At 37.4% G+C, this 25,014-nt stretch overlaps 2 protein-coding genes across 9 annotated transcripts in view; both read left to right on the forward strand.

Moving 5' to 3' along the window:
- On the forward strand, positions 1 to 19,460 carry LOC148267368 (uncharacterized). Its single transcript, XM_088214669.1, has 2 exons — positions 1 to 3,569; positions 3,754 to 19,460. The coding sequence occupies exons 1-2, from the start codon at positions 3,215 to 3,217 to the stop codon at positions 4,092 to 4,094; spliced, it is 696 nt and encodes a 231-aa protein (XP_088070795.1). The 5' UTR covers positions 1 to 3,214; the 3' UTR covers positions 4,095 to 19,460.
- The window catches only part of LOC110807703 (Peptidase C13 family), a 60,021-nt gene extending 36,192 nt beyond the window's left edge, over positions 1 to 23,829 (forward strand). For 7 of the 8 annotated variants that reach the window (XM_088216323.1, XM_088216319.1, XM_088216317.1 and 4 more), the window contains 5 exons: positions 19,467 to 19,544; positions 19,701 to 19,789; positions 22,687 to 22,768; positions 23,048 to 23,233; positions 23,322 to 23,829. In XM_088216323.1, the coding sequence (XP_088072449.1) occupies positions 19,467 to 19,544; positions 19,701 to 19,789; positions 22,687 to 22,768; positions 23,048 to 23,233; positions 23,322 to 23,465 (579 nt within the window). In that variant the 3' untranslated portion in view covers positions 23,466 to 23,829. Of the gene's footprint in view, positions 1 to 19,466; positions 19,545 to 19,700; positions 19,790 to 22,686; positions 22,769 to 22,951; positions 23,234 to 23,321 lie in introns of those variants that run through there. The other variant, XM_088216325.1, reaches the window with a different exon arrangement.
- Positions 23,830 to 25,014: the final 1,185 nt, after the last annotated feature.

Below are 25,014 nucleotides of genomic sequence, written 5' to 3' on the forward strand. Positions count from 1 at the left end.
CTTCTGTTTGAAATATGGCAACTATTACATTAAATTTTGTATTAATTATTGTTCATAACCTATACGTGAAACTTTTTCATACTTGATGAAGATATGGTGGCATTTTTAACATAATTAGTATTTGACTGGTCCAGGTTTCATATTGTCAGTGTTATTCACAAAGAGCCTTTTAATTTTCTTGCTCATTTTCATGACTAAAAAGAATTTACTCATGAAAGTACAGAGGGATACCTCTGATATAGAAAAGCTATACGAGATAGAAATTGTATAAGATCTATTAGTTTGTCTTCTTCTATATCACTATGATTTGTTAGCCCAAAATGGAGGAAAGTGTCAACTCAAAGGTCCCATTGATAAGTGCGGAATCCACCAAAGATAAAAATCTTATTTCCCAATAACACTAGATTGTAGCAGTGGTAAATAGGGTCAATTCCACAGAGAATTTAGGATTGTCTTCTCCCTTTGTGACCAGTTTGAACAAAACTAAACGGGAGATTTCTCTTTTGAATGGAAAAGATGGTAAAGATATCTAAGTTAAATAAGTTTGTATTTAAAGAAATAAAACCTTTGGAAGAAATTGTAAATTACTCAATTATGTAAGCATTCCTAGTTAATGAATTAGTTACACTCCAATCGTGTAATTGATCACTAATGCAAAAATCAATGTTATCAAAACGCAGCAAATCAGTTCTAATTATTGGAAATATTCTTTAAACCAGTCAAGAAACATTCACTAATTGATTCTTATCGATCAAACAACTCCAAGGAATGTTCTTGGTTTTTAGTTTATCAATCACTTTAGAAACTAGAAGGACTTGATTCAAATTGTCAGATTCATCTGTGTGAACTGGTCAACCAGATTGTTTATTCCTTTAGTCCTGGATTAATCGCTATTGATACCTCCTTAGCTCAAACAATTAAGGATTTGAGCTGCCTTGGATGGCTGTATATTGATATGTCACGCGTTCAACTGGCCCTGTTTTAATGATTAGTAACAACAAATATGTATATGCGCAGAGAAATAAACAAATACTTGTATTCAAACAAAATTAAAATTAATTCAATTTGATCTCATAATAACATTTGGAGTTTTACTAAATCGATTAACAGGGGAAAGAAAAAATGTCTAACCACTCCTGATGAATTACAGCTCAAGGTTTCTTTTGATTAAGTGGAATGAGGAAGAAGGAAAATGCAAAAAAGTTGTAGATGTTGCAGTGTGCAGCACGAAGGAGAAGATGATCTTTGTTTGATACCGGTCTCTTTCTTTTATAGCCAAAAGGATTAGTGTTTCCTTTTGAGATTCTTCCTAATGATTTTAGCACTTAGTCTGCTTTCCAAAATCATCGTCCCCTTGATTTTTGGTTGCCAATCCCGGTTGCGAGGGGATTCTCTCTTTTGAGTCTCAGGAGCGCGCCTTTTTCAAATCAGCAGTTGTATTCTAAGACTTGGCCAAGGCTTAGTCTAGTGTGAATCAGGCCTGCCACCTACTGCTTTGGTGTTAGCTGTGCCCAAGGGTAAGTTATGCTTCTTCCTTTTGTTTAGTCGTAAGCTTTGGTCGTGGCTTACTTGAGCGGGTCTACAAGTTGTAATTCTGTTGATGCTTTAGTCTTGCCCTAGGCACGAGCAAAAAGGAACTTGGGTCTGCTGCTTCTTGCTGGTCGTAAGCCTTGGGGAAGGCTTATTCTTGATCTGACAACTGCTCCACAAATTATGTTCCTCTTCATAATGCTTTCCTTGATTTTGCTCCCATTTTCTGTCTTGCATCAAAATGAATGGAATAACTTAAATAAGATAGCAATTATTTCAATTAAGCACCTAAAAATGGATAATGAAGATAATGTTTTTACGCACTATCAAACTCCACTACATTTATCTTGTATTTGTCCTAAAGCACTTCATAATGCAAACCATGAATTTCCTACCTTTCATTTCTAACCCTACCATTCCCATCAATTCTATCACAATTCAATCCATTCCATTTTAACTTTTCAAATTGGAAGAATAACCATCAACTAGGGATTCGTAGAATAGATTTTCATACAACCATACAAGTGAACAACCATTTAACCAATATCCAAACATAACATCAAAGTTTTACAAAATTTTCAATACTAAAGTTTTTCATTGAGAGAAACAGATAATACCCAGCAGAACAACTACCAAACTTATCCAGAAATAAGGACTTCATGCAATTGGTTCATGCTAAAAACAGTAAATTTGTTTGTCTAACTTTGAGCACTTTACTTGCTTGAATTGTCACTAATCTTTTGACATGAGGACAAATATTTATGATGAATTCACTTGGTTACTCAGCTTGTCACAGATTCAAATGGCTATTAGCGCTACTCATGATCATTCGAGTTGAATTGTTACTAACCTTTCGATGTGAGGGCAAACATTTGTGATGAATGCACCTGGTTACTTAGTTGTTCATAGATTCAAGTGAGTAGAGGAGTAGATTATTTATGCTTTCTTTTCTCTCTCTGATTTTTTTTTAAACATGAACCGTATGATTTTAGGCATACAGATCCAAACAGTTTGTAATGGGGTTCTTTCTAGGCACTGACATTCACTCAGAAGTAAGAGAAGATCAGATTTTTGTTGATGACAAGTCTTGTTTAGGATATATGATTAAAAATGGTTGTTCTTTGTGTGAAATGATTAAAAACTGGCTATAATTCTATGTAGATGGTTATAAATTGTAATTCGATTTTCGAAATATCATTTCTGAGTTGTTTTCAAAATAACGGAAACAGTTGTGAAGAAGGTTGGGGTAAGAATTAATGGAAGTACTCAAAATATGGCTATCATAAAATCTGAAGGTGCAGCATGTACCTAAACTCATACCTAAGCTTTCCCACACTTAAATGATACATTGTCCCTAGTATGATGCAATGCATGCTGTAAAAAATAAATAATTAGCAGAATAAATTAGCATTAAATACACTTATTTACAGCTGTTATTTTTGTTTATTAGCTGTACATTCTGTGTGAATGGAGGGTGTCACTAACAAATTTCCTCCTCAACCAGAATTTTGTTAGGATTTATCCAGAATTTGTTAGGTTGTTAGAAGCAGCAGATTTGTATATATATGTGTGAATCATTCATCAAGAAAATGAGAAGCATAATATTTTCCTATCAATTTTCTTCATGGTATCAGAGCATACCTGATCCAAGAAGAGATCAAAGCTTGTTGAGCCGTAATCAGAAATGGCCTCAGGTGAGCTTCCACCCTCTCCACCAGAAGTTTCCTCTGGTTCTTATCACCACACAGCAACAACCAGAGCTGTGAGTGAGCTACCATCATCCTGTATCACAGGACACAAACTCGACGACAGCAACTTCCTTCAATGGTCTTCGTCTGTCCGTCTCTTCATCCGCGGAAGAGGGCGTTATGGGCACCTCACTGGTGAGCTCGTGCCTCCTCCAGCGTCCGATGCAAATGCACAAACCTGGGAGATTGAAGATAGCATGGTAATGTCCTGCCTTATCACCTCAATGACCCCTGAAATTGGAGAGAATCTCCTTCTTTACGAAACTGCTCACGAAATCTGGAAGGCAGCATAGGAGCTCTACTGTAGCAAGCAAAATATTTCTGCAATATTTGAAATCGAGTCAACTCTCCATGACATTCGGCAAGAAGAACTCAGTGTCACCCAATATTACATTATCCTTAGTTGAAATTGGCAGCAGATGGACGCTTTTAAGGAGCGTCGTTGGAACTGTCCCGAGGACGCGAAAAACTTGAGTCTTTGTGGAAGAAAAGCGGGTTTTCAAATTCCTGTTACGGCTGAATAAAAATCTCGACGCAATTCGGGGATATGTTCTGAGCATCAAGCCTTTGCTGAGTCTTAGGGAAGCATTTTCTAAGGTTCGACGCGAGGAGAGTCGTCGGAAGATCATGATGGGAGAGATTGACCAACCTCACCCGACTGAAAATTCTTCAGCTCTCACAACTCGAGCGATTGACAGTCGAACGAAGAAGACAAGGCTCTGGTGCGATCACTGTTGGAAGCTAGGGCACACTCGGGATCGTTGTTGGAAGCTTCACGGCAAGCCAAGTGACTGGAAACCACCTCGGGGTGAGTAGAAAACGTCGAAAGCAGAGACCTCTAGCAAGCATCAAGGAAATCACGTGATGGCTGAGGAAGTAATTTCTGATGAGATGGGAAAAGACTCATTTATCCCTGAGCAGTTGGAAGCCCTCCAACGTATTTTGTCCAAGAAATCTCACCCAGTCAGTGCCTCTGTGGCACACAAAGGATTAATTCTTGGCTTATTTGCTTTTTCAGAAAAAGGACAGGTGTGGGTGGTAGACACTGGAGCATCTGATCATATGAGTGAAGATTTTTCAATATTCCAAAATTACAGAAGATGTGAAGAAAATTTTTCAATCATTATTGTAGATGGTTCTCTCTCAAAAGTGGCAGGAATAGGTCTTGTAAATTTGTCTCCAAATTTGACTCTTTGTTCAGTTCTTCATGTTTCAAATTTGGATTGTAACTTGTTGTCTGTCAGTAAGCTATGTGAATATTTGAAATGTGCAAAATAAACAGCAGCTCACCTGAACCCAGAACAATACATGAGGCTTTGAAAATTTCAGAATAGAAGTTAGCTGTCCTAGATAAGATCAAGGCATTTGAAAAGAATGAGACATGCGAACTAACTGATCTTCCTCTAGGAAAATGTCAAGTGGGATGCAAATGGATCTTTACAACCAAATATAATCCAGATGGGAGTGTGAATCGGCTTAAGATTCGCCTGGTAGCCAAAGGCTTACACAATCATATGGTATAGACTATTAGGAGACGTTTGCACCAATTGCCAAACACAATACTATTCGGGTATTCCTCTCACTTGTATCTAATTTTGACTGGTCACTGTGTCAATTAGATGTAAAGAATGGATTCCTTAATAGTGATTTGGAAGAGAAGTGTATATGAATATACCATCAAGATTCAAATTAACTGACAATCCTCACAAAGTGTATAAATTGAAGAAATCACTTTATGGTTTAAAACAATCTCCAAGGGTATGGTTTGACAGATTCACAAGAGCCGTAAAACATAAAGGATATGAATAATGTCAATCCGATCATACATTGTTTGTCAAACATTGCATCTCAGATAAGAAAGCTATTTTGATTGTATATGTTGATGATATAATTCTTACAGGAGATCACCTTGAGGAGATTTAGAAACTTAAAGAATTCCTGGCCAAAGAATTTGAAATAAAAGATTTTGGAGTACTGAAGTACTTCCTCGGTATGGAAATGGCTAGATCAAAAAAGAAAATTTCAGTTTCTCAACGAAAGTACATTCTGGATCTCCTAAAAGAGACTGGGATGCTAGAAAACAAGCCCGTTGACACCCCGATAGATTCAGTCATCAAACTTGGATCCAGAATCAGTGATAAAATAGTTGACAAAGGGAAATACCAAAGACTTGTTGGGAAACTTATTTACTTAACTCATACAAAACCAGACATCAGTTTTGCAGTAAGTACAGTAAGTACAATAAGTCAGTTCATGCATCAGCCAACTGAAGATCACATGAGAGCTGTGTATTGGATTATGAGGTATGTCAAGAAGACTCTAGAATAAGGTTTATTCTTTCAGAAGACAGACAGAAGAGATGTTGAAATCTACACGGATGCGGATTGGGCAGGCTCTGCAGATGACAGGAGATTTACATCAGGTTATTGTACCTATGTTTGGGGTAACCTGGTTACCTGGAGAAATAAGAAATAGTCAGTTGTGTCTCGTAGCAGTGCAGAATATGAATTTAGAGTGCTTGCTCATGGTATTTGTGAAGGTGTATGGTTAAAAAGAATACTTGAAGAATTAAAGATTCTCAACAATATGTCTATGAAAGTATGGTGCGACAACAAATCAGCAATCAGTATGGCCAAAAATCCAGTGCATCATGATAGAACCAAATATGTGGAGATCGATCGTCATTTCATTATAGAGAAATTGGAAGATGAGACTATAATTCTGATACACATTCCAATGAATCAACAGATTGTAAATATTTTAACGAAAGCTCTTCCCAAGAGAATCTTTGATGACATAATATCCAATTTAGGTTTACTCAACATATACGTAAACTAGATTGATGGGGAGTATAGAAAATAAATAATTAGAAGAATAAATTAGGATTAAATACATTTATTTACAGTTATTATTTTTGTTTATTAGCTGTACATTCTGTGTAAATGGAGGATGTCACCAACAAATTTCCTCCTCAACCAGAATTTTGTTAAGATATCTCTAGAATTTGTTATATTGTTAGAAGCAGTAGATTTGTATATATATGTGTGAATCATTCATCAAGAAAATGAGAAGCAGAATATTTTCCTCTCAATTTTCTTCACATGCGGTAAATAAATGAGAAAATCTAGTATAAAATAAGAGAAAAAGAAAAAAAAAACTAGGACAGAATACTCCCTTGGAGGTTCATTTGGTGCAGGGTGGTCTGCTTGGTTGGTTGCCTTATTTGGGTGAGTAGCTCAGTCAATGCATCAACTTTTGCAGTCAGTTCTCGGGTCAATTGCTAGAGAAGGGTCATACAGTCACCCAACTGACAGAATTGCAGGAGGGCGAAGTCCATAAATTCTTGCACTTCGGGTTGTGGAGGGGGGTTGACTCGACGATCTCATTGCTCGTTTTTGCTGGATATGCGCTGGTCCCTTGGGCAGATGGGCCTGGAGGTGTAAAGCAAGGGATGTCATCTTTAAGCAACAGCAAGGCCATCGCATCGAGAGAACCTAAGTCCAGGAATGCTTGTGGGCAGGCAATATGCAGGTCATTATCAGTGGTGTCAAAGCCAGTGAGGCTAATAGCAAGCTTGGTGATGACAGATCCTAGGATTAGTGGTCGTTGGAAGGTAATGACATTTGAGAACTGTGTGGCTATCCAGAAGGCTAAGTTCACTCGTATCTGGTGCACCATAAGAAATAGAACTCCGTTTTGGATAGGTCAGAAAGCGGTCGATGTACTTAATGCTTGGTAGAGGTCTTTGGATTTGCTGGGGTCGTAGGTGTTGAGTGTTATCACAAAGCTCCTCATAGACAGAGGTTGGGTTGAAATCCTCACCGAAATTGTTGCTCGAGGAAAGGGTCGGAGAATCTTAAGGTGTTTTGGAATTGAGTAAGCAAAAGTTGAAGCGCTGGCTCATTAACCAGAGGGAGACCACATTGGGTTTCTTAGGAGTGAAATTGGTCCTTTTCTAAAATTCGAAAGTGAAGTAAGATTCTCATACCAATTCCACATATGCCGATAGGGTGTTCTCAAAATAAGGAGGCTAGCCGATATTGCTAATAAGTTGCAAGACCTCCTCTTTTAATGTTGAGAGTTTCCAAGGTAGGGGTGTGATAGCATTTGCTCGGCACAATGGGAAGTTTAGAGACTTCCCCATACCTCTTTTTCTTCAATTCTTCTAAGAAGGCGAGGTAACTGCTTAGTTCGGACTTGTTGGGCAAAAGCACGTGCTTGCCCTTTTCTATTCTTTGGCAGTCTTGACATCTTCGGCGGTGGGTTCCTGCGAAAGGGATTGTTGCGATTCAGGCTGTTTGGTTTGATGGGCATCGGGCTCTCATGGTGTGGAATCAAGGATGTTGATGACAGGACTACTTTGTTGGTGGTCGCACGCTGTAGAGCTTCTTGTAGCGTGGAGTGGTTTTGGTTGTACAAGCTGACTTGGAAAATTCGGTGCACTCTGTGCATCTATTCGTGCGACTCATTCGGGATCCTTCTCGGCTTGCTGAGCGGTGAAGTAGGGTCGGGGGTCACAAGTTTTGCGAGCGAGTCTCTTTTGCCTCATGGTTCAGGTGACTGCGTTTGTTGGTGGTCTAGAATAAGGAGTTGGAGTTGAGGTCGGGGAAGATGCTGAGAGGCTAGGGCAAGATTTAGGGGTTTTTGAAATTTGAAAGGGGCACTAGGGGTCGAGTGCATAGGCCAAGTGTAAACGGAAGGGTTGGTGGTGGCTTGGGCAAGGCTTAAGCGATTGAGAACATGTGATAGGAGTGACTTACCCTAGGGTAAGGCTTGGATAAGACCCTCTTATGGAGAATAAGCCTTGGACAAGATTAATGCAAGTTGACTAGCTTTTATCCCCTCCCCACTAGCTCAAAACGTAAGTTTTGGGCAAGGCTTGTGCAGGGTTTTGACTGAAGGTGTGAATGTTCATTACACTAGGGCAAGGTTAACATGGTCCGCTTAGGTCAAACTGTCTGAGTGACCGGAATGCAACCCTTGGGCAAAGCTTAGTTGGTGACCGCTAAATTGCTGCTCAAGTATCACAGTGTTGATTAACCCTTGGGCAAGGGTTAATGTATTCGCATTAGCTTTGGACAAGGGTAATTCTCTTCCTCTCAATATCAGTTGGGGTTCACAAGATTCGTGTTCAAGAGTTTAGCAGCCTCGGGTATATCCTTGAATATCCTGCAACAAGGGAGAAAAATATAAGGTAAAGTGGCATTGACAGTAACGAAAAATGAACAAAAAAAAAAGTAAGAAGAAAGGAGATAGAAGGAGCGAAGAAACCAAATGGGTTGCTTCCTATTAAATGCTCTTGTTTATCGTCCTAGGTCGGACATAGTCTGCGAGTGGTCAATCATTATCTCTAGGATTCTCTAGGATTATTTCTTCAACTGATTATTCAGGAAATCCCTCATAAAAGGGTTTGAGTTGGTGTCCGTTTACCTTGAATATCTTATGTGTGTCTAGACTCTTGATTTCAACAGCTCCGTGGGGGTAGACAGTAGTGACAATAAAAGGTTCTAACCACTTGGAACACAGTTTGCCTGGAAATAGTTTCAGACAAGATTCATAAAACAGAACCTTCTGACCTACAGAGAATTACTTCATCGAAATCATCTGATCATGAAAGGTAAATGCCTTCTCTTTGTAGATGCGTGCATTCCCATAGGCTTCACTTCTTATCTCTTCTAGTTTTTGTAGTTGTAGCTTTCTCTATATTCTCCGGCTTCTTCCATCTTCATATTACAGCTCTTGGTTGCTCAATATGCTTTGTGTTCTAGTTCTACAGGAAGGTGGCAAGTCTTGCTGAAGGTCAGTTGATATGGAGACATTCCAATGGGAGTCTTGTATGCTGTTCTGTAAACCCATAGAGCGTCCTTTAGCTGTAAGCTCCAGTCCTTTCGGTTTGGATTGACTGTCTTCTCCAATATAGATTTCACCTCTCTGTTAGAAATTTCTGCTTGTCCACTAGTTCGCGGATGATAAGCAGTGGAAGTACGACGAGTGACGTGATATCTTTTGAGAAGTGTCGTAATAACTCTGTTACAACAATACGTGCCTCTATCACTGATCATTGCACGAGGTACCCCAAATTGTACAAAAATATGAGATTTGATGAATTTGACAACAGTTTTTGCATCATCTATTTAGGTTGTCTTAGCTTCCACCCACATCGAGACGTAGTCTACAGCCAATGAGATTTATGAGTTCCCAAAAGAAGAGGAAAAGGGCCGGCCCCATGAAGTTGATCTTCCATGCATCAAAAATTTCACAAACAAGAATGGGTCTCAAAGGCATTTGGTCCTTGTTGTTTATAGTCCCTGTCTTCTGGCAATTTTCACAAGGTTTATAGTAAAAGTATGCATTCCGAAATAAAGAAGACCAAAATAAACCGCATTCTAACACCTTTTGGGCTATGCACCTGGGGCCAAAGTGTCCTCCACTAACAAAAACTCAAGACAGAAGAGACTTCTACTTCCAGGACACATCGGCGGATTATCTGGTTCACACAGTGCTTCCACAAATACAGATCATCCCACACATGTTGCCTGATTTCTCTTCTGATTTTGTCTTTCTGCGACTTGGACAATTCGTCTGGAAGTGTACCTGGACCAAAAAAGTGGCAATGTCAGCATACCACGGTGTGATTTGTTGTGCTGAGAAGAGATGTTCATCTAGGAATTCGTTTTTCAATGGCAGAGGTTCTTCATCCAGAGGTACACGGTTGAGATGATCATCGACCAAGTTTTTCGTGCCTTTTTTGTCCCTTATTTCCAAGTCAAACTCTTGCAGCAACAGAATCCGCCGGATCAATCTTGGCTTGGCATCTTTCTTTTTCAGTAGGTATTCTAATGTCGCGTGATCAAAAAATACAATAATTTTTGTTCGTAATAAATAGAAACGAAAAATTTCCAATTCAAACGCAAAGGGTAGTAGCTCTTTTTTAGTAACAGAATAATTTACCTAAGTACTATCAAAAGTCCTGCAAGCATAATAGATGACATGTGGATCTTTTCCCAGCCGCTGAACAAGAACTGCACCTACAACCTTGTTACTAGCGTCACACATGATTTTCAAATATTAGGTTCCAATCCAGTGGTTGCATGATAGGTGCTGTGATCAACTTTTCCTTCAATGTGTCAAATGCGTTTCTGCAGGATTCATCAAACTCAAAATTGGCTTCCTTCTGCAGCAATCATCAAACTCAAAATTGGCTTCCTTCTGCAGCAATTTACATAGAGATTGGGTGATTATTGAGAAGTCCTTGATGAATCTCCTATAGAAACCAACATGCCCGAGGAAGGAACAAATTTCTTGCACTCTCTTAGGATAGGGTAGGGACTTAATCACATTGACCTTCACTTTATCCATCTCTATACCCTTCAAAGACACTATGTGACCCAAGATCAGTTCTTGATCAACCATGAAATGGCATTTCTCATAATTCAGGACAAGATTGGTTTCAAGGCACCATTTTAGCAATTTAGTGAGGTTGTTCAGGCATACATTGAATGAATCTTTGTATACTGTAAAATTGTTCATGAAGATCTTGATAATCTGCTTCACAAAATTAGAAAAAATATTTATCATGCACCTCTGGAAAGTGGCTGAGGCGTTGTAGAGTCCAAAAGGCATCCTTCTATAAGCAAAGGTGCCGAAGAAGCAGGTGAAGGTGGTCTTTTCTTGATCATTTGGAGCAACCGAAATCTGATAGACCCTGAATACCCATCTAGGCAGCAATAATGTGTTCTCCTAGCAAGTCTCTAGCATCTCATCGATGAACAGAAGGGGGAAGTGGTCTTTTTTGGTGAAAACATTCAGCTTACAGTAGTCAATATAGACTCTCCATCCGTTTTGTACCCTGGTTGACACTTTCTTATCATCCTAGTTTTCGATTACCGTTATTCCAATCTTCTATAGTACTAGTACTGTGCTCACCTATTTGCTATCTGAGATCAGGTAAATTACCCTCTAGCATCTAGCAACTTTAGGGTTTCCTTCTTCACCACATCCATTATAGGCGGGTTCAGGTGCCTCTGTGCTTCTTTGCTGGGTTTGCTGGCTTCCTCCAACAGTATCCTGTGCACACACGTTGAGGACAATATCCCTTTTATGTCAGCAATGGTCTATTCTACTGCTTCTTTATACTCGCAAAGTACTCTAATTAGTTTCTCTTCTTCTATCTTACTCAGCTTGTTGGAAGTTATGATGGGAAGTGTTTCCTCCTTTCTTAAGAAAACATACTTTAAGTACCCTAGCAGTGGCTTCAATTCTAACTTAGGAGACTGCAAAATAGAAGGCAAAATCTTGGTGTGAAAAATAGGAAAATCAAATTGTGGAGTGTTACCTTTAAGTCATTTTGATGAATCCAGTTCAAACACAGTTTCTTGCAACTTTCCATCAGCCATGTAGTCTTCTTCCAAATCCTCCAAATCGTTAGAGTGTAATGCTTTACTGAGCACTGTATGTATCTCATCTCTAAAACGTAAGTCGAAATACCTCTGCTGCAAAGAATCCAGGATGGCACACTGTATACACATGGCAGGTCGGTGGGATACTTCATGGTATCATAGATGTTGAACTTGACTAAGTCTCTGTCGAACTCCATGGTGAGAGTACTGTCCTGCACATCAATTTTTGTCTTGTTAATGTTGTGAAACAATCTTCCCAGCAAAAAGGTCAAATGAGTTTGGTGACTTGTCATCCTCCATGTTTGACACATAGAAATCGGTTGGAAATATTAGATTGTCTACTTGCACCAGTACATCTTTCAACACTCTCTCAGGGTAAACAATGGATTTGTTAGCTAATTGGATAATAACTCCTATTTCTTTCAATTGTCCAGTCTTCAGTTGGGAATAATGGACAATGACATCATGTTGATTGAAGCTCTAAGATCGCACATGGTCTTCTTTATGTCTAAAGAACCAATTTTACACGAAATAGAAAATATGTTCTAGTTCTTACATTTGGAGGCAATTTCCTTTGTATGATAGCCGACACATTCTCTCTCATACTGACTCTCTCACTACAGCTCAACTTCTTGTGTGTGGACAATTCCTTCAAGAATTTAGCATAACAAGATATTTGTTTGATTGCATCAAGAAGGGGGAGATTTACTTCTACTTTGCAAAAAATTTCTAGAATTTCTCGATCTTATTTTTTCTTCTTTGTCTTGGCAAACCTCTCTGGGAATGTGGTTTCACTGCGAATGTCTCAGGTTGCCTAGAATCTTGCACTGCTTCGTGGCTATCTTCTTTACAAGTTGAGCTGGAACCCTTGGCCAAATCTTCTGTTTCAGCGTCCCTTCATGAGCCTTGCCCAAGGGTTGGCCGATGAGGGATACTCTATAGCTCCTTGCCACTCCTCAACATGATTGCGCTCACGTTAGGCCTCAGATATACCTCAGTCTGGGAAGGCAATTTCCCTTGAGACTCCAGTCTGCTAATAGATGTTGCGAGTTGACTCATCTGGGTCTCCAAGTTTCCGATATTGGCCCTCGTTTCCTATTGGAATTATTGCGTGTTAGTTTCAAGTGATTTCACTATTTCTTCGAGAGACATACCTTGCTTAGGGGCAGCTGCCTCCCCCTATAGCTGAAATTCGGATGGTCTCTCCATCCAAGGTTGTATGTATTTGAGTAAGGGTCGTATCTCCTTTATTGCTGATTCTGGAATCTTCTCACGGCATTGACATACTATGTATCATTCCCTTGAAGTGTGGGACATATATTCATTGGATGTTCTGTATGTGCGTATATCCCACATATTCTCGCAAGTTATTCGTTTTCTACAACCATGTTCTGTATTAGATGCGTTAGCTCATAAATTTGAGATTCAAGGGAAGAAATATTTACCTCATGATTGATATTAATTCTCTCGCTTATTAGAGAGTCTTGTTCACTATCGTGCCTTCATTAGCACCATCAAGTAGCCTTCTTTCTGTAAGGATCAGTTCCTCATAGAAATAATGGATCAGTGATTGTTCGAATATGTTATTCTACGGGTGAACCTTTTTCACTAGTCGTGGAGGCTCTCGGTGTCCTTCTATTTGATGCTACAGATTTCTCTTCTTATCTCGGCTGCTTGGGAAGTAAGAAAGAATCTGTTTAGGAACAACATGACCATCTCTCACCAACTTGTAATGGAATCGGGAGTTAGGTAAAACAGCTAATCTTTGGTCGCGTAGTCCAACTAGAATGGGAATGCCCCTTAGCTTGATTTGCTCTTCAAAAACTCCCTATGGTTTAATACTGGAGCACACCACGTGGAATTCCTTAAGGTATTTGTGTGGATTCTCATTCTCCAGTTCCCTGAATTTAGGCAATAAATGGATCAGACTCGACTTCAACTCGAAGGGTACATCTAATTCAGGACATGTAATACAGAGGGGCTGTTGGTTCATAGGCGAAGTAGCCAACTCCCTCAGAGTGCATTCCTGCGCCATCGAGTCTGATTTTTTTCAGTTTTTGCAGTCTCACTGTCTTCTTCAGCTCTTCAATCCTATGGTTGCGACTGTTTTCTCTGATTAATCTAGTTTCTCGGGCTCTTGCCTGTCTTTTCTATCTCTAGATCATAGAGGAGATGTTTCTCACAATCAGATATGGTCATAAAAAAAAAAGAAAAACAATTAGTTACTTAGTTCCCCAATAACGGTGCTAAACTTTGATGGGTGCCGAATCCACTCAAGATAAAAATCCTATTTTTCAATAACATTAAATTGTAGCAGTGGCAAATAAGGTCGATTCCACAGAGGACCGAGGGTTGTCTTCCCTGTTTATGACCAGTTTAAACAAAATTAAATGAGGGATTTTTCTCTTTTGAATGGAAAATATGGTAAAAATATTTAAGATAAATGAGTTTGTATTTAAAGGAAAAAAAAACTATTTGAAGAAACTGTAGATTAATCAATTATGTAAGCATTCCCAGTTAATGAATTAGCTACACTCCAAATCATCTAATTGATTACTGATGCAAAAATCAATATTATCAAAATGCAACAAATCAGTTCTAATTGTCAGAAACATTCCGACAACCAATCCTTCCTTAAAGCAGTCAAAAAACATTTACTAACTGATTCTCATCGATCAAACAACCATGGGGAACGTCTTTGGAATTTAATTTGTCAATGGCTTTAGAAACTAGAAATACTTGATTTAGGTTGCCAGATTCATCTGCATGAACCAGTCAACCGGATTGTTTGTTCCCTTAGGTTAGGACTAATTGCCATTGGTACCTCCTTAGCTCAAACAATTATGGATTTGAGCTGTCTTGGATGGTTGTATGCTGCTATGTCATGCATTCAACCGGTCTATTTAAACAGTTAATAACAACAAATATGTATATGCGTAGAGAAATAAACAAATACTTGCATTCAAACACAATTAAAATTAACTCAATTCGATCTTACAATACACTTTGGAGTTTTACCAAATTAATTAACTGGGAAAAAAAAAAGTGCATACCCACTCATGATGAACTCTAGCCCAAGATTTCTTTTTGATTAAGTGGAATGAGGAAGAAGGAAAGTGCAGAAAAGTTGCAAACGTTGCAACGTGATGATCTCTGTTTGTTGCCGGCCGCTTTCTTTTATAGCTAAAAGAATTAGGGTTTCCTTTTAGGATTCTTCCCAATGATTTCGACACTTAACTTGCTTCCCAAAATAATTCTCCCCTTGATTTTTGGTTGCCTATTCTAGTTGCGGCGGGATTCTCTCTTTTGAATCTTAGGAGCACACCTTTTTCAAATTAGCAGTTGAATATGTTCTAAGCCTTGACCGAGGCTTTGTCGAGTGTGAATCGGGCCTGCCTCCTACTGCTTTGGTGTTAGCTGTGCCCAAGGGTAGGTTATGCTTCCTCCTTTTGTTAAGTCGTAAACCTTGGCCGAGGCTTACTTGAGCGGGTTTGCAAGTTGTAATTCCGCTGATGCCTTATTCTTGGCTGAGGCACGAGTGAAAGGGAACTCGGGTCTGCTGCTTCTTGATGGTCCTAAGCCTTGGGCAAGGCTTATTCTTGGTCTGACAGTTTCTCTATAAATTCAGTCCCTCTTCAAACTGCTTTCCTTGATTTTGCTCTCATCTTTTGTCCTACATCAAAATGAATAGAATAACTTAAATCAAATAGCAATTATTCCAATTAAGCACCTAAAAATGGACAATGAAGATGATGTTTTTACGCACTATCAAACTCCTCCATACTTATTTTGTGTTTGCCCACAAGCACTTCATAATGCAAACCATGAATTTCCTACCCTTCACTTCTAACCCAACCATTCTCATCAATTCTATCACAATTCGATCCGTTCCATTTCGACTTTTCAAATTGGAAGAACAACCATCAACTAGGGATTCATAGAATAGATTTTCATACAACCATACAAGTGAACAATCATTTAACCAATATCCAAACACAACATAAAAGTTTTACAAAATTTTTAGCACTAAAGTTTTTCATTGAGAAAAACAGCCAATACCCAATATAACAGCCACTAAACCTATCGAGAAATAAGGATTTCATGCAATTGGTTCATGCTAAAAACAGTAAATTTATTTGTCTAAATTTGATCACTTTGCTTGCTTAGATTATTACCAACCTTTTAACACGATGGCAAAAATTTGTGATGAATTCACCCGGTTACTCAGCTGGTGATAGATTCAAATGGCTACTAGTGTTACTCGTGGCATTCGGTTTGAATTATCACCAATCTTTTGACATGATGGAAAAGATTTGTGATAAATGTACTCAGTTACTCGGTCACAAATTCTGGTGACTAAAGAAGTAGATTATTTGTGCTCTCTTTTCTTTCTCTCTGATTTTATTTTTTAAACACGAACCGTATGATGCTAGACATACAAATCCAGACAGGTTGTAGTGGGAACTCGAGTCTGCTGCTTCTTGCTGGTCCTAAGTCTTGGGCAAGACTTATTCTTGGTCTGACAGCTTCTCCATGAATTCTGTCCCTCTTCATATTGCTTTCCCTTATTTTGCTCCCATCTTCTGTGTTGCATCAAAATGAATGGGATAACTTAAATCAGATAGCAATTATTCCAATTAAGCACCTAAAAATGAAGATGATATTTTTACGCACTATCAGCCATATGGAAAGAATAGTCCAAGCCTTTCAAATGCTTTCTTATTCCTTTTATACCACGTTATCCAAACAGATTGTTGGAGGCACTATAAATTGTAAATCCCATTGTCACAGCTCTGTGACTGAATCGAAAATAAAATCTCATAATTTTTTTGGATAGTAAAAATCAGGTGAAGCTTTTCGTAGTTTCTTTTTTGAGAGAAAAGATAAATAGAATGTATTGAAGGGGACAAAAGGGTGCAACCCATGTATAAAGATAGAGCCAAGCCCAAGGAAAGCAAAATTGCAAGGAAGACTCGTAGAAGACATCGGGAAGCAAAGTTGCAGAAAACTAGTAGAAGGCACTAATAAGATCATGAAGGTCTTTTCCAAAAGAAGGGGATGACCATTAAACCTAATGTTGGAACCATTTAGCACTAAGACCAAAAAAATTGGAAGAAGGCCCTTTAAGGACTCACAATTCTTCTCTTACCAAATAGTCTAAAGAATGGCATGAAGAATAAGTGCGACAAGTTTCTTAATCTGGTGGCTGCAAATACCATCCCAGGAAAACAACTCAATCTTTAATGGACCTGCTCATCACCAAATGACACCAAAAAAATTAATAGCCAAGTTCCGTGACCTTGTCCTGTCAGGACACATAAAAGGAGATTGTTAGGGGATTCATTGTCTCTTACGCACAACAGGCATTGATCAGAAATTATACAACCTCTATTTTCGAGATTGTCCATTGTGAGACAATGGCCAAGTAGGCTCCCCAGGCAAAATAAGCTGCATTGGGGGAAGCTTTGCATTTCCATATATACATCTAAAGGAAATTGCTTGCCGCTATTTCAAAAAATAAAAGTTGCTTGTGGCATGTTTCCTCTTCAAAAAAGAGTATAACATGACTTCACAGAGAAAAAATTTTAATTAAAAATTACAGCTTTTCTCACTACAATAATTCCTCCTTTCTCTTCTACATTTTCAAACTTTCCTCTCCCTAAATCTGCTCTCATCTTCTCCTAAAATCCTTTTTAATTTTACTGTAACTCTTCTTCTCCTTAATTTATTCACAAATCAGACCAGGTTCCTGACAAAATGGTATCAGAGCCGTTCGAACCTCGATGATTATGATTCCTTCTTCTGCATCTTCCTTCTCTTTACTCTTCTTTCCTCTCCAATTTCTCTTCCCTGTTTTTCTGTTTTAATATATTTCAATAAAAAATTAAAAGAAAAAATGAACATAAGAATAAACTTCCAAAATGATTGGTAGACAAAATTTCAATTAGAATGGGAAGAGTGCGAATGCCAGCAGGAGCACATAATCGAGGAAGAGGATGCTGCAACTAAGCTGCAGTTCTTTTCCTCCATCTACACCAGCTTCATTATTTGTGAATTTTAGATGCTGGTCAGAGCTTCAATTCGATCAGGAAGCGGCTCCAGAAAAGAGTGAACATATGCTGGCCCACAAGATCGAGGAGATGAAGATGAAGGCAGAACGAGTTCTTATTGTTTTCCTTCATTGGCATCAGTTTCTCCGGTCGTGAGTTCTTATCAGTGTGACAAAAACTGAATGAAGTGCGAGCAATATTGTCGGCAGCACTTCTTCTCCTACCACGTGGAAGAATTGTCCATCATCTTTAACTTTCCCACCCGAACTTCCCACTGAAATTGTCTTCTTTGTTGATGATGAGATAATAGTGAAGAATATAGAATCTATAATGGTTGAGAAGCTGGTCGAATTTGTAGAGAAGCCAAAGTATGTTAAAAATTTTGGAAATAAAGGTGGATTGATGGATGAGCATGAGGTGCTTGTTAAAATACTCAACCACATGAACTGTCGAGGAATGGAACATTCGATGAAATTAATTATCAGCATTAAACAGTCCAAAGCAGGGTGTCACCACAAGACCTCATGAGAAAAATTGAGTTCGAAGCTTCAATTAAAATCCAAACTGTAATTGTATATGGTGACTGTCCTTCTAAAATTCAGTTAGGGGTGAGCTTCAATAATAATAGAAGTTGGTTGAAGGATGTTTGAGTATATATCAAATATCACATTTGTAAATCAGTACTGTTCTAACTTGGTAACCAGGTCTAAAGAAAATGGGCATATTAGAATGTTGGTGAATCAGCTTCAGGTCACATGAATCCTTGAGGGCAAGGATTATTTACATGGAGGGAGTACTGTCAGAACCAGGTGAAATGTGTAGCTGAGGTGGACTAGGTGACATGTATGGCTGAGGTGTCATTGATGGATTAGTTGTCTCTTCTGTTCCTACCATTATAGCAGAAGGAAATAAATAGGCAGAGTGGGAAGTGGTTAGGCAGAGAAAAAATGTTAATTAAAGATTACAGCTTTTTTCTCTACAACAATTTCTCCTTTTTTTTCTGCATTTTCAGCCTTTCTTCTCGCAAAATTTCTCTCATCTTCTCCTAAAATCTTTTCTAGTTCTGCTGTAACTCTTCTTCCTCCTTAATTTCTTCACAAGTCAGAGTTCCTGGCAACTTGCTTTGGAATCTAATTTTGAGCTAGCATGATAACAATGTGATCATTAAACATACATGCAAAAACTGTTAGTACAAATCAAATGTAGCTGATGTAATTCAAATTACAACAGAGTTTCTGTGGTAGTAAACACTGTAATGTGACTGGACAAACTGCGAGGGAAGGCCGAGAGTCCTTGTTTTGTTAAATCTTGTTTGCAGCTGCAGGTAAAACAGAAGCAGAGGCGGAGTCCGAGCTGGGAAAGAGTACCACATACGAGGGGACTGGAACATAGCAGTTGGAAGTGGCGGGAGAGAGCAACTTCTTGTTTTAAATAGAACATGTGTCTTCACTTGATGAATAAAATTAACGTGTAGTAAAAATGTTATTTGGTTTATACATATCTCTAACAAGGGCATGCTATGATCAGGGCTTTTGTCACACTAAGTACCAACGATGATAATAAACCGGTCATGTATTGCCAAAAATCTTGGCATTGATATCTATGTTTTATATTATTTTACTGTTATTTTTCACGAGCAGGGAGAATTATTGAAGAAATCTCTCTGATTTATTTGTTCAGGTTTGCTTTGATTTTGATACTGAGTGGGAAGAAATTTCTTTTGCTTTTACAATTTTCAGCTTCATTCCTCTGGGGTTTTGGCTATTGGAAGTAGTATCAAAGGAGAGAATTCTTACTCACATCACTTGGACTCTGATGTAAGAGGGTATTTGGTATTATCTTATATTTCACATACTTGGCTGTTATGTGGAGGCAAAATAATCACTTTGTATCTAATAGAAGCCTTTAGAATGTGAGAATAGATAGATATTCTTTCTTGATTCTTATCTTGTTTAAATTCTTTACTTACTCAGGTTGGTGTCTCTGTCGTAGATCGTTTTACTTTTTACACCCTGGCATTCTTTGAGAGGCTAAATATGTATAACAATGATTCATTGAGCAGGTATGCTAAATAGGAAATTATTTCTTGCATAATTGTTAGTGAGAGCATGATTTGCATAAGTTGGATACTATTTTTGTGGCCTTCAATTTTTTTTCAAATTACATATTCCTTTTATTTTGCTTTATGGTCTTTACATTCCATCTAGGAATATATTGAAGGAATATAACATTTTATATATTCCTTTTATTGCTGTAATATTGTCTTTCAGCACTTCACTTTTTGTTATAGCTTTGCCTTTTCTAACTCAGATTTTAAAGGGAACAAGGTGATCTTTTATTGTCCCCTTCCTAGCAAGAAAGGAATGGAGAGATGCTTGATTATATGCTGGATCATGATTGCCATAGTAGATGTATATCTGCAAAGAAGTCTGCTAGCTGTTATTGGCAGGGAAATGGTATTCCCAGTGCTCTAAGTAGTTCAAAAAATGTTGTTGCCTGGTGCTTAATATACTCAACCATTGTAGTTTTTTTGAAAGGAAAATGAAGGTCTTCTTTTTTTACTGGAAAAGAAGTGGTATTATAAAGAGATAAGAGAATATAAGAGAAGAAGGATTTAATATCCTCCCAAAAGAAAAAGAAAAATAGAAGAAAAAGGAGAAAAGCAACTAATCTTGCTAAAGAATAGCTAGATAATCATTATAGTTGACAAACAACTTAGAAATATAAATCCTTTGAAGTGCCAGGGAAGCCGAGAAAGATATCCAAATAATAGAAAAAGCTGAAATGTGATCCTTAAAATTCTAGCATTTCTCTCCAAACGTAATGCCCATGGTCCAGCAAAAAAATCCTCATACCAGCTAGAGAACTTAGTTTTGCTACTTCTTCATATACATACCCAGCAGAACAGCAAAAAGAAAATCATGAATTCTGTCATGTGAAATCCAAGAGCCACCAAAGTATTGTAAATTTGGTGCGAACTTCCCCAATCCGTATCACAATTTTTGAAAAGATTTATGAGTCTCCGCGGCTCATCACATCACGCAAACTACTGGTTACAAAGCAAAATATAATCTCCAAGCTGGAAACAAATCATTCTTATTGAGCTTACTGAAAGTTGCAGTCCGAGCAACCTCTTACATTAGGAGCAAGATCCTTCCAGAAGTACCTATTGATACATCACTGCGAGATGTAGGATTACAGATCAAAATCGCAGGTATACTTGCACGAGTAGATATTTTATGATTCCCAAGGCCAGAATACGTGTTTAAGGTGGTTGGAGAATCCAACAGACAGAAGGGCTTGACTTATTGAAATCATGTCAACAACTTCCTGATAATTAAGATTTCTGGAAAAGGAACGGGAATCATTTGAAGGATTCAAAAGGATAAAGAGTGTGGTGAATGCAAAGGAACTGTAAAGTTGAGCGAATCGAGATGCTAAAAGGATATTGTTAATCTATGTGTCTACAAGAAAGGAAAATGAGAATCATAACCTACCTTCAAGTTGAGCAAGGTTAAAAAGAAGCATAGAGGAAATTCTAGGGGCTCTTGCCTGTACTGGGATTATTTGACTCTTTGGAGACCCATCCAATATGGTATGGACCAGAATTGCTCTTAACAATCCTGAGCAACAAAGAGCCAGGTGTTAAAAGAGACTTTCATAAGTATTTAACTAAAAGACAGATTCTTACAATAGAGTTCCCAATCTCCCAGCAGCTTGGAGCGAGCAACATCACTCCCTGCTAACTAAGTGATCTCTCATGGACTTGAACCCGACCAGAGGAAAGTCTTCAACCCCTTCTCAGTTCTCTCAACCACATCTCTAGGGCTTTTAAACAGAGACAAGCAATTAAGGAAAATAGAATGATATCCACAAGGCACCTTGGTGCCACTCAAGTACAAAAGTAGTTACCAACGAGAACCAAACAAAACATCTATAAGGTCTTCTAAGTTGTCCGAGTTGAAGAGAGGATGACCTTTTAAACAAAATATCAAAAGTCTGCTATTGTTGATATCGAGTATTAGCAAAAAGAGAGCAAAGTCCTTCAGAAGTTCTTTTGAGCATATTTGCTTCCTAATATTGAGCCTATATGTTGGAAAAAATTTTGCAGTCAAAATTGATTACCTTAATTGTTTCTGATATATACCCTTGTAATCAACCTTGTAATTGCAATCATGAGTACTGCCTCCAAACTATGAAATCAATTACATAACATCTCATTACATTAAATCTAACCAAACATGCTACTTCTTTCCAAATTATACTAAAAATGTAAGGGCATAAGGGGGATAATATTTTTCCTGGCTTTTCCCAATCTGGTACTGTCCCACAACTCATCCAGCTGTGGTTAAGCAAGTCTTAGCAGAATCCCAAAACCATCTAGCCTTGGTCAAAAACTTAACTTTATAGTTTAGTTACTTATCATTTTGCGGGCTTTTGTACATTTGGAGATAAAATAACTGGGTTAAATGAGACTGTTATCATAACAAGAGAAGGACTATTGAAACTTGTAGTGTGATTTGTCAGCCTTTTATATATTCATAAAAATTAAATTAAATATTTCATTACTGTATTCATTGGAGAGAGATGGAGATTTATGGAGTCTTTTTAGTTCGTGGAGATCTTTTTTCGAACTGAGGTGTGCAGCGTTAAACTACTTCTCTTTTTGAAATTGTGCGGTCTTTTTAGTTCCTATGATAAGAATAAGCTGATGTCAACTGCATATTACCGAACAAACCTTTACTGACGGGAAATACTATTGAAACTTGTAGTGTGATTTTTCAGCTTTTTATATATTCATAAAAATCAAATTTACTACTTCTTTTACTATGTTGTATGAATGATTATGGAGATATATGGGGTTCTATGGAGATTTATGGAGACTTTTTAGTTCATGGAGATCTTTTTTAAAACTGATATGTGCAGTTTTAAACTACTTTTATTTTTAAAATTGTGCAGCCTTTTTAATTCTTACGATAAGAATAAGCTGATGTCAACTGCATATTACCGAACAGACCTTTACCAGAGACTTTTGGAGCAGGTATGGAAGTTCTGGACTTAAAATAGTATATTGCATCATAAATGTCACATTGTAGCAGTCTACACTAAAATCCTCTTTAGGGTAATTGTCTGACCACCAAAGGTAACTGGTGTTATCTAAGTCACTAAGATAGTGTTTTAAGGAATTTCAGTTGATTTTTGAACTTCATTGAATGATTTCTAGGAAGAGTAGTTGAAAGAAATTTAATGGCTCCTTGTTAATGAAACTCAACTGAGATACCCTGTAAGCTGTCTCAACCAACTTGCTGCTCCACATTAGGTTCCAGTGACAAACTTCTTTGGCTCATTCATGGAAACGATACATACTGATTCAGCTTATGGAGCCTTGCTAAGAAAAAAGTCTGTCACAGTTAGAGTTGACATAATTCAGGATCAGCCTTCCCAGAATGGTGAGACCCAAATGTTGATCAATCCCAATGATGAGATCTGTGACTTGAACACCAAGGTGAAACTGCTGCATTCCCTTCTATGGTATATCATGAACCCTCTTTCGTGTAGTGTACATTGAAAAGGAAAGGAACACATGTTTGCAGGATCAAATATTTGCTTCTAGATATATCTGGGTTACTTTTGGTAACCAGTTGGAAAAAATTGAAGATGTTGATTCTTTGGTGAATTATGGCTTGGCAATGATGCTTCCGTTGTTGGTGATTTTCTCTTGGTTATATCACGATTGAAGATTCAAGTCTTCCAGTCAGCCTGATGTGTTTGCCAATATTTCTGCTTCGGTCCATAAAGAGCAATGTCCACCATTTTCTATGTACTTTTCTTCATTAAATTTCCTTGATTTATAAACTTGTGGTTTTGTACTGACGTAGTGAATGCTTTAGCTGTGGCCTTATCCGCTGAACAATGTAACTCTAAGGTGCCTTCAAGTCAATTTGCCTCTCCTAGTGAAATAGTGAAGATTAAAGAGAAACATAAATTGTTACTTTTAAGGGATGAGATCTCTGTTTAGCTAATCTAACAGTGATGAAATTCTTGAAGGTAAATTATTATTTCTTTTGGCTCAAAAGTTAATGATCATATTGTATTTTTCTATGATTAATGTTTTGCTTATTGGGTGTTATCTGCAATAGGTACTATAAGTTCTTAATACCTTAAAGCCTTGTTTTTATCAATTATTTTCTTAAATACTTGTGGTTTTACCTATGTAAAAGTATTTTCTAATTAATGTTTTCTATTTTTTAACATACGTCTGATTACAATAAGATTTTAGACTAATTATCATTTTATTCTCATAAACTATTCATTATGTTCTAATTAAGTTTTATGATATTTCATACACCAGGAAGTTCTAAAATGAAAAATATCAATTTTTTCTGTGTTGCCCATATTTTGTTTTTGACAGAGTTTGAAATTTACAATAATTAAAAAGTTATTGTAAAAATTTGAATATAGTAATTTAGTTCGGTTGGCTATCTGATTTGAATATACTATTTATTATGTTAAAAAAAAATTCTAATTTTATAAGTTTTTGTCTTCATGTTTTTGCTTAAAGTTGAGGTACCACTGGAGCACTTTTCTCGACTGCCCTAACATGATAGTACTGCCATTCTAGGAAGCCATGCATCCAAATTTTTCTCTTGGACTTTTTTCTTTTGAGTTGGCTAAGACACATGGTCATGATCGCAGTAATGTATTTTTCCTTTTTGTATTTTTTGTCTTTTTTTCTCATCAATTTTAAATAGAACCTTCATGTGATGTAGTGATGTAAAGCTACATTTTCCAAAGATTTTTCTCCAAGATTTTTTTCTTTTAAGTTTTTAAATCACACATGGTCATGATCATAATAATGTGTTTTTCCTTTTTTTCTCACCTTTTTTTCCTTATTAAGTTTTGAAGTAGAAACTTTATGTGATTTAGTGATGTAAAGCTACATTTTTCCTAAAGAAGAGATGATAGTGATAGTGTAACGGCCCCATAAATTAAAAGGAAATGTATATATTTATTCTAAGTGCGGAAGCGAAATAAAATAGATTATAATTAACATCCCTTACATAATAATCAATACGTATTAAAAATATGAAAAAATAAACTAATTAAAGGAAATATTATAAATGAATACTATAAGGAAAACTAATAAATCTTTAAGTTTCTACTCGCCGTCTTCCTGTGGAACATGCTCGGGAATTAAGTTCTCCTGATTTAAAATGGTTAAGTAAGGAATAAGTTACATTAACCCAGTAAAGATATCACACTATTTCACTGTTACAGAAGTAAAGA

This window comes from Carica papaya, chromosome 3 (assembly GCF_054855325.1).
Source record: "Carica papaya isolate Zhongbai chromosome 3, ASM5485532v1, whole genome shotgun sequence".
Taxonomy (NCBI): Eukaryota; Viridiplantae; Streptophyta; class Magnoliopsida; order Brassicales; family Caricaceae; genus Carica; species Carica papaya.

Coding starts and splice junctions, on each gene's coding strand:
- LOC148267368 (XM_088214669.1), top strand. CDS start 3,215: ATGGCCTCAGGTGAGCTTCCACCCTCTCCACCAGAAGTTTCCTCTGGT. Junction 3,570..3,753: donor CGAAATCTGGAAGGCAGCAT/AGGAGCTCTACT, acceptor GAAAAACTTGAG/TCTTTGTGGAAGAAAAGCGG.